General features: G+C 39.6%; 1 protein-coding gene across 1 annotated transcript; it reads left to right on the top strand.

The window, feature by feature from the left end:
• The first annotated feature begins 3683 nt into the window (after nt 1–3683).
• Nucleotides 3684–5327, top strand: LOC147492715 (Peroxidase superfamily protein). The gene is made up of 4 exons (XM_086565674.1): nt 3684–4046; nt 4184–4375; nt 4469–4634; nt 4790–5327. The coding sequence occupies exons 1-4, from the start codon at nt 3825–3827 to the stop codon at nt 5200–5202; spliced, it is 993 nt and encodes a 330-aa protein (XP_086421800.1). The 5' UTR covers nt 3684–3824; the 3' UTR covers nt 5203–5327.
• The last annotated feature ends 5204 nt before the right edge of the window (nt 5328–10531 follow it).

Genomic DNA, 10531 nt, shown 5'->3' with positions numbered 1-10531 from the left:
TTGATCCCCATCTCCTCAAGAGCTCCTCCGAATAGCAAATCCATGCGGTGCTACCACGCCTATCGGGACCTTCTTGACCACATATAATTGCCCATCGCCATCGTAATAACCAACGCGATCCTCGTGTGTAGGCGTATCCACGCCTCGGAGGTCTGCCTTGAGAACGGATTTTTCCTCCCCGCCATTGAATCTGCGCTTCAGATCTCGCCTTCTCGTGGGACTCGTTGACTGCTGAATACTTCGCCCGTCCCCCGACCTTATCCCCGGTGGGCATTGTGACTCAACGCCTCCGCTGAGATAACATTTATGGTTCCCAATATTCGCCCCGCTGCAGCCCTGGCCCCGGTTTGGTTTTCCCTAACGAATTCCCTCAACATCCCTTCTATTAATCTCCGGACTAACCATCTCAAGGCATAACAATCATTGGTTTCGTGATTCGCGCGCTTGGTGATACTCCACAAGATGGCTTGTTGGGCATTTCGCCCTAATGGTTCGCGACCCTTCATATCCTTGCACATTTTAATCAGCGATAGTATCTCACTTAACGGTTTCGCCAACGGAACATGTTCCACCTCGCGGTATGGCTTCCGCTCCCTTTGCTCTCTCCGCGCTATCTCCCTTCCTCTTTCCGGCCTTGAGGACTGTCCACGGTACCTCTCCCCACCTCGGCTACTTCCCTCGGTCTTTCTGCGTTCACCCCCTTTCTTTACCGCCGATACTGTCTTGGCTCCTTTCTTCGACTCCTTCTGCATGGTGTCTTCATATCTTATATACTTCTCTACCCGCGGATATAACTCATGCAATGTTGCTATCTCGTTCTTCGATCGCCACGGACTGGTGAACTGCCGTTCCAGGTCGCAGCCCCCTTTCGAATGCTATTACCGCTGTCCTCTCATCCAAATTCTCTACCTTTAGGGTCTCGCCTTTGAAGGCGACCGCAGTACTCTCTGACCGATTCCGCGGATCTCGCTTAACGTTAAATAGGGCCGCGATGTCCACAACCCTCCTCTTCTGATGTATAAAGTGGTCAACAAACGCCTGCTCTAATTCTTGGAAATTGGTTATGCTCTTCGAAGGCAACCGGTAGTACCAGTCGGAATCCCCACCCTTAAGATCGGCGGGAACATCATGCACCGCAGACCATCATACCTCGCCTCTTGCCAAAGAGGCATCTGCTGTCTAAAATGATGGATGTGATCTGCCGGGTCACCTGTTCTATCATATCTCTCGAATCTCGGCTGATTAAAGCGCTTTGGTACCTCCGAAGTCCATATCGCATCTGCAAGTGGGTTGCGGTTCAAATTTCCGCCACCACTTTACCGCGGCGCCCGTTTGGACCCTTGTTTTGTTGAAGATTCGCCACTTTCGGTCCACCGTTAATCATTTGTTGCACTTGTTCACCGTTAACCCGTCACCGGATTATCCACTAGGGGTCGGTCCTTGTTCCTCTTCAACCTCCGCCTTTTCATTCTCTCGCTTCCTCCGTTGTTTCTTCCTCGGTCTCCTCCTCCACCCTCTCTCTTCTCTCCTCGAATCCTCATTTTCCTCCCTCGACCTTTCAATCTCTTCCCCCGCGATAAGCCGCTTCTTCTTCGCTTCTTCCCTCCTCCTCGCCCTTCCCCTTCTCCTACCACCGCTTTTGGCATCCTTAAGGACCCTTATCTTTCGGGGGCCTACCCGCGCCTTCTTTGGTGCCATTTCTACTTACCCCCCACAGACGGTAGCCAAATGTTACAACCCTAGTTCTCTTATGAGCACTATTCCCTAGCCCTTAAGCACTATTCTCTTTCTCACCCTCTCACCCTCCTTTTTTTCTCTCCCTGTGTCTACTCTTTCCTTAGGTTAATGGATCCCTCTTTTCCTCTCACCCACTATTACTCTTTATACATTTCTTTCCATCCATCATGGCCTCCACTGTCCCCTCCATCTCAAGGGTCCTCTTAGCCCCATGTGTAGGGTTTCCGTACCACGACCCCACGCTGTCAGTCCGATCCGGTGGATCGCGGACTTATGTATTATGCTGACCCGGCCTATCTCACCATTGATATTCCGGTGCTACATACTGCCACTACAGGAGCTATGCAAATTCAGTTAGGAATATCCTCAGACTAAGGTTTTGCCCCTCAATTTCTTTACAAAAATATAAGAACCGCAACCCCCCAAACCCCAGTTGGGATGTTAGTTGCCTTAGTGATGCAGCCATCCCCGAGGTAGGTCATGAGCCTGAGATTGTGCTCTATGACTCTATGCATGATTATATGAGGAAATAACTTCTTGAATGCTTGTGGCAAAATAGGCACACAGACACAAATAAAACAAAACAGAGAAATAAGTAAAAAGATGAAGAAGTAGAAGATGTTAGAACTTCAGTCATTTGCAATTTGTTGATGACATTCTCTTACACAGTATTCGATCCAAATTAAATTATGAAAGATTATGAGTGCTTACTTCAGTTGATAAATATCTTGTAAAGATGATCAAGCACTACTGAAAAAGGTAATAAGAAAAACAAGAAAAATCAGAAAGTAGCATCTTATAGTTAAAAAACTCTGACAATTGATTGTGAGCAATTTTGTACTATTGAAATAGGACTAATAGGACTACTTGTTACTTGTATTTAACCTTGTTTAGGCTTAAATCAAGGAAGAGACAAGAATAGCAGCCAAGTGAACAAACTTACTTAGTGGGTTATTAAAATAACTCAAATTGCTCTGTTACTTGGCCTATGGTTCATCTCATAGGTGGACCTTGAAGTGTCACATGTGTTATTTGTTACACAAAATTTTGGCATATCCAATATAGCTGAAATCACCTCGGGGTTAATGGAGGGATGGAACACTAATGGTGTCCATTCAGAACACACAAATTCACGTGCTCAATTCACATAATAGTATTTTATGCAAATTTCCATGGTAGTACACACACTTACTGCTCTAGGTTTTACTGAAACACTTACCATCATCTCTTTTGATTATCGTCCTAAACAGTTGGATATTGAATGGCCTGTAGTTCTGTATTTCCCAACTTTCAGACCTTGCCCAGAGCAGTTAAAACGTAAAGCACTGTGGTCATTTGTCACCCCTAACCACATACAAACCATCATGTAGATGACATGAAACAAGGATCATTATTCAACTGTACTGAATTCAGAAACAGTCAAATTATGATGTCAATTGGGTGAAGTGAAGCTTTTCAAGCCTCACAAAGTAGTGTTAGTACCTAAATCATATGAAACTCAGACAGTTTTTCATAATAGAACACTTCCAAAGATTAAGTGCTATGGAACTCTAAGCATTGATCAGCTGGTATACAGTTACACCGACAGCAATGTATTATCCACTTACAAATGATTCAGGATGTGTGTGTGTGTGTTATATTAGTATACCAACAGCAATGTATTATTTTTTTTTGAATTTGAAAAATTAGAAAAGGTGAGATCAAGCACACTCCCAAGAAACAAGAAAAAGAGCAGTACTAACAGCAATTGTGGCCACTTGTGGGTGGCCTATACTATTATGTATGATATCTGCCGTACATAAAACTTAGTGAAAGATATGACTTGAATTGAGATAGAACTGAACTAATATCCATTCAGATATTTAACATAGAATATTGTTAATGATGATAATGCTGTTTTAGTTTGATGGAGCCTAAGCCAGGACATTTGCTGTGGCCGCTGCAGAGTGGCATTGCCACTCTCTAAACCTGACCAATGGATTCACCTGGCTGCTTCCTAAATTTTGATATAAAACGGCACAACTCTCATTACCATATGTTCACCAGACTTAGTGTTACAGGAACACAAGTCGTCCAAATACATAATCATGGCTTGCAAAATTAGCTCTGTCTCCTACTTCACTGTTCCTTTTTTCATCCTCTTATCCTTTAGCCCCCTTGCTTTCTCCCAACTTGATTACAACTTTTATGATTATACATGTCCTGACTTGGAGAATACTGTTAAATATGGTCTATGGAAGGCTATTATGAATGATACAAGGATTGCAGCATCTCTTCTTCGATTGCATTTCCATGACTGCATTGTTGATGTAATGAGCATCTGTTAACATACTCTTCAAGATTTATCGCTTATATAAAAAAATTGGATAAATTACAACTGCATTGAATTAAATTTAGTTTGTACATGTAGAGAGCTTAAAGTTTGTCTTAATTTCTTGTCTCATAGGGATGTGATGCATCGATACTACTTGAAGACACGGCCACGTTTAAAGGGGAAAAGAATGCCGGTCCAAACCGTAATTCAGTTAGAGGATTCGAGGTCATCGACGACATTAAGGCTGAGGTAGAAAAAGCATGTCCATCAACCGTCTCTTGTGCTGATATACTGACTCTTGCAGCAAGCCAGGCAGTCCATCTTGTAAGAACACAGCACAAACTATTTTTCTTTTACGTGTGCATGTGCAGTGTCTTTGTTGTTAGGCTGAAGCCGGCCCCTTGTTTGTATTTTCAGTCAGGAGGGCCTTACTGGTCAGTGCCGCTAGGTAGACGAGATGGCAGAAAGGCAAGTCAGAAAGCGGCTAATCAGCAAATACCATCGCCATTTGAGTCTCTAGAAAACATTACAGCCAAGTTTACCTCCAAGGGTCTTGACTTGAAGGATGTTGTGGTGCTTTCAGGTTCTCTATACCACCTTTACATTATCACTGCTATATGCTTGATCTTTAATTGAAGGACATTATTTCTTGAACTTCTTGCTTCAGAAAAGTTCTTGTATTCACTCTTAGCTTCAGGATAAGATTAACGCTGACGCTGTTCATTCTATATATTCCAGGTGCACACACTATTGGTTTTGCTCAATGCTTCACCTTCAGGAGAAGGCTATTTAACTTCAAAGGATCAGGCAACCCTGATCCACTACTCGACTCATCAATACTCCAAACCCTGCAGAGTATTTGCCCAAAGGGAGACGCAACGAAAAACGTTAATATTGCTCCATTGGACTCTATTACCATAGACAAATTTGATAACGTATATTACAAAAACCTCATGAAGAAAACAGGCCTTCTTGAATCAGACCAAGCACTTCTGGGACTCCCTAAGGCTGCTTCCATGGTCAAGGATTATAGTTTGAATCCTTACCAGTTCGCAGACGACTTTGCGGCATCAATGGTTAAGATGGGTAATATTGGTATACTGACAGAAGAAGAAGGGGAGATCAGAAACAATTGTAGGTTTGTCAACTAAATCTAAGCTAAGATTAACTGGTTTTTGTGATGGAATTTGTGTAACTTTCCCAACATGCATGTATGAAGCTTTGTATCTGATGAGTCATGACTTAATAAGATGGCTTCGGCTTGTATATACTCTGACATCCCTAGTATGCACTTCTACACAAAGCTTATTCATTTCTCAGTACTCAATAGTATGGAGGCTGTTGAACAATAGTATTCTCATTAAAAGTTTATGAACTACAATTACACTTTATATAGTATTACATTCATTGTCTAACTGAATTCAAAACAGAAAACTAACTAACTAACAGAATACAGTTTCTTCACTAACAAACTTTCTTTTGGAAACTAGCTGACGTGGACTATTGTCTAATATACCCCCTCAAGCAGAAGTAGGTTTAGAAACTACTGATAGCTTGGATTGGAGATAGAGATGACGTTGCTTTGATAAGCCTTTTGTCAGAATGTCTGCTAGTTGATCTTGGCTGCAGACATATTTTATTTGAATTGCTTTGCTTGTGACAAGTTCTCTTACAAAATGGTAATCCACTTCAATATGTTTAGTGCGTGCATGAAACACTGGATTTGAGGCTAATGAGATGGCACTGATGTTATCACACCACAAGAGTGGTTGAGTATAAATAGGAATGTGAAGATCTCTGAATAAGTTTTTAAGCCACGAAAGTTCTGCTGCAGTGTGAGCTAATGACCGGTACTCAGACTCTGTACTTGATCTTGAGACAAGAGGGTTGCTTCTTTGTTGACCAAGAAATTGGAGTATTTCCATAGAATACTAGATAACCACTTGTAGATCTTAAATCGACATCGATCCAGCCCAATCAATGTCTGAAAAAGCTTGAATTTGTGAACTTCCTTTTCTTATCATTATTCCATAATCTAAAGTACCTTTGAGATATCTTAAAATCCTTTTTTCTTTGCAGACTAAATGAGTAGTTCTTGAAATTGCAGTACCGACAAACCTGATTCATCGAGAAAGAAATATCCGGTCCGCTCCATGTAAGATATTGTAAGGCTCCAACTATTTGTCTCAGATTTTGTAGAGTCTTCTAATAAATCTCCAAAGGATATTATCAAGTCTTGAATTAGTAGCAACCGGGGGTGGAGATAGGCTTTGCTTCTGACATATCATGCTTTTGAAGAATATCTAAAATATATTTAGTCTGACATAAAAACATATAGTTTTTAGTCCTTGTAATCTGCAAACCTAGAAAGTAACTTATATTCCCCAAGTCTTTCATTGCAAACTGTATGCTCAACCTCAATTATTATTGTTTCACAATGCGACAATGAATTTCCCTCGTAAGTAAGATGTCATCAACATACACCAAAATGTAAGTAACTAGGTCTTGATGAATTTGTACAAAGAGTGAGTGATCTGCTTCAGACGTCTGAAAACCCAATGCAAGTAAAGCTCCCATAAGTTCAGAGTACCAGGCACGAGGAGCTTGTTTTAGGCCATACAAAGATTTGTTTAACTTACAAACAAATGATGGCTTGTCCTTGTTGATAAAACCAGCAGGTTGTGCCATGTAAACCTCTTCTCTTAAGTGACCATGAAGGAAGGCATTGCTAACATCCAATTGTTTGATGACCCAGTCATTTTGAACCGCAATGGTAAGAACCAATCTTATTGTAGCAGGCTTTGCTACAGGACTGTATATTTCACTGAAATCAACTCCAGCCTTTTGTTGAAACCCTTTAGCCACCAATCTAGCTTTCAACTTGTCTAGTTTACCTTCAGCAGTTTGCTTGATTCGAAATACCCACTTGTTCTGCACTACATTTTGATTCTTATAAGGAACCAAGGTCCAAGTATTTGTCTTGAGTAATGCATTGTATTCTTTAGCCATGGCTTCTCTCCACTCTTTTTGCTTGAAAGCTTGACTAAAACATGTTGGAAGTGAAGGTAAAAGAGTTGAAGCACTATAACAGCGTGGTAAAGGATGCTTAGTAGAGTGAAGTGCCTTTTTCCTTACAATACCATCCTTTAACCTTGTGTTCATTGTATGAGTATTCACAACAGAGGGGACTGGTCTTCTTCGAATTGTTTTTGATTTTACTAGTTGTGTAGGTTGTGAGGTAGAAGGTTGAGATGATTGAGGTTGAACAGAGGTAGAAAGTTGAGATATGATAGGTATTGAAGTTGAATTTGCAGGAATATGTGAAACTGGAGGACTGTAAGTGAAATTTGGTGTTTGAGGTATATTGTTGGAAGAAGGTAAAAATTGAGAAAAGGGAATGATCAAAGGTATTGTGAAAGTTTCAGATGCATTGTGGTTGGAAGGAAGACTTTTGAATGGAAAATGATTTTCATTGAAGACAACATTTCTTGAAGTAAAAACTTTTCCAGTTGAAACGTCAAGACACTTGTAACCTTGATGATTTAAACTATAACCAAGAAAAACACACTCTTTACTTCTTGCTTGAAACTTATTTGATGTATATGGGCGTAGCCAAGGATAGCATGCACACCCATAACTTTTGAAGAAAAGATATTTTGGTGTTTTATGAAAAAGTTTTTCATAAGGTGAGATGAAGTTAAACCTCTTTACTGGAAGTCTGTTTATAAGAAAAATGGACGTTTCAAATACTTCTACCCAGTAATGAAAAGGAATAGTACTTTGAGCAAATAAGGTTCTTCCTAACTCAGAGATATGTCTGTGTTTCCTCTCCACAACACCATTTTGTTGTGGAGTGTGAGGACAGCTGAATTGATGTTTGATTCCTGAATTTGACAGAAAATCTTCAAAAACATTGCTTGTAAACTCACCACCATTGTCTGATTTAAATTTTTTGATTTTGGTGTTTAAGAGATTTTCAACTTGAAGTTTGAAAATTTGAAATACTTTACAGAAATCAGATTTGACACATAGTGGAAAAATCCAACAGTAATTTGAGAAATCATCTATTATTGATGCATAGTATTTGAATCCTTTTACAGAGAGTACAGGTGAAGGACCCCATAGGTCTACATGTAAAAGCTGTAAAGGTTTATTACACTTGGAAGTAGACAAAACAAAAGGAAGCTGAGAACTTTTGCCAAATTGACATGAAGTGCAGAAAGTATGCTTGCTAGCTGTGTTCAAGGGCAAGTCATAGTGATGAACAACTTTATCTGAAATAGAACTAGCCGGATGTCCTAATCTTTGGTGCCAAGTAATGGAACTTGATCTTTCACCAATGAATGCCGTATGCAAATGTGAGTCTTGACCAGTGGATGATAATGAAATGGGATAGAGGCCATGCTTAGTTTGTCTCAAAACGGATCTTCAGTGTTTTGTTGTCCTTGACAAAGAAATGAGATGATGTAAATATAATAGTGCAGTCATTGTCACTAGTAAATTTGTGTACGAGAGAAGGTTTTGTGAAATCTTAGGAATATGTAAGATGTTGTTTAACCGAAAGTAGATTGAGTAGCAGTTTTAGAAGTGCTTTACCAGTGTTTGCAATGTTAAGATTGAGACCATCTCCAACCTGAACTTGATCTCCACCACAGTAAGGTTGATGATAATTCAGATTTCCAACATCAGAAGTCATGTGGTTGGTTGCACCACTATCCATATACCAGCTTGAACTTGCAGTAGGATCATATTGTCCATCATGTTGAGAACTGTATTGAGTGTTTCCATAACCTGATGTTGATGTTTCATTGCTCCTGTGGGCTACCATAGCCTTTAAAGTTTTTGGTGGAATCTTACCTTGAAAGGCAAAATTCATACGGTCATAACAATCAATAGCATAATGACCTAGCTTTCCACAAATTTGGCAAACTGGTCTTGTACCAAAAGAAGTCCGTCTGAAAAACACTTGTTTGTAGTGTTGATTTGGCTATTAGACTGTTGTGGAAAACCACCACCATTGTGACCACCAGTATAACCATTTCCACCATTATAAGCAGTGTTATTATGTCCTCCTCTATTGATTCTTCCTCTGCCTCTATAATATCCATTGTTACCTCCTCCTCGAACCCACCAAGATTGCCGCTTATAACCACCTCTATTATTGTTATAACTACCTCATTATTGTTATAACCCCTCTTGAATATTGATTATGATTAACAGGCCGAAAAAGCTTGATTCACAAGATTTATTTTGCATTAAATTGAGATTCCTCAATTCAATATTCAATTTTTCTCATAGCAACAACCCATGTAATTCATCCAAACTTATTTGTTCGGTTCTCATTCTCGAGATGTACCAAACGTATCATAATCGAAGATAATCCATTCAAAACATACATTATCAAATCTTCTTCTTCAACAAAGACTCTCAACAAAGCAGAAGATTATCGAAATTTCTTTTTACTTTCTCGTAAAAATTCGAGATAGTTGAGTTACCTTTCTTCGTTTTTGAAGCTTTGATTTGAGTTGAAGCTTGCTTAGCTTGAGCGAAATTGATGAGAAACGTTTTCTAGAGTGCCCCATAGAATTCTTTTGCGTTGGAGCTCCAACAACATAAGGAAGTAGTGATTCGGAGATAGTAGCATTTAACCAGATAAGTAAGTTTTGATCCTTCTTATTCCATTCAGTAAACTCTGGATTCACAGTATCAACTCTTGATTCTCCAGAACCATTGACTAAAATTTCTCGTGGACACACTCCTGTTCCATCAATGAAGCTTGTTAAACCATTGCTTCTTAGAATTGGAAGAAATAAAGACTTCCATAGCAGATAATTGTCTTTGCTTAGCTTGATTGGAACAAAATTAGCAATGTTGGTTGAGGTATTCATGATGTTTAGTGAAATCGATGATTGATGTGAAAGAAACCTGAAAAATGAAATCAAGAACTTGATTTCGTGGTTGATTGAGTAAAGATTGATTGAATCAAAGGTTTGATTCGATCAGAAAACTTGATTAGAGAAATTGATTTTTGAGGATGAGGAAATTTATTGAAAAAGGGATCGAGATCACCATTTGGTTTCTCTGCTCCGATACCATGTTGAACAATAGTATTCTCATTAAAAGTTTATGAACTACAATTACACTTTATATAGTATTACATTCATTGTCTAACTGAATTCAAAACAGAAAACTAACTAACTAACAGAATACAGTTTCTTCACTAACAAACTTTCTTTTGGAAACTAGCTGACGTGGACTATAGTCTAATAGAGGCGACGATATCTTTTGGCCTATATGTGGAGGTGTACATCCTGATGACACACCAATCTGGATTCTGGACCCGTGCCCTATAATTTATGATTTAGAGTAGAGAGAACATAAAAAACACTACCTCTTCCTGTGAAGCAACACATACGGCAGCTAACAACTCATAATGTGACGGTGTGGAGTAATATTATTTTCCTCCATGTTTGACGCCTG

Source organism: Coptis chinensis, chromosome 6 (genome assembly GCF_015680905.1).
Source record: "Coptis chinensis isolate HL-2020 chromosome 6, ASM1568090v1, whole genome shotgun sequence".
NCBI lineage: Eukaryota > Viridiplantae > Streptophyta > Magnoliopsida > Ranunculales > Ranunculaceae > Coptis > Coptis chinensis.
This window is presented reverse-complemented; position numbering and strand designations above follow the sequence as displayed.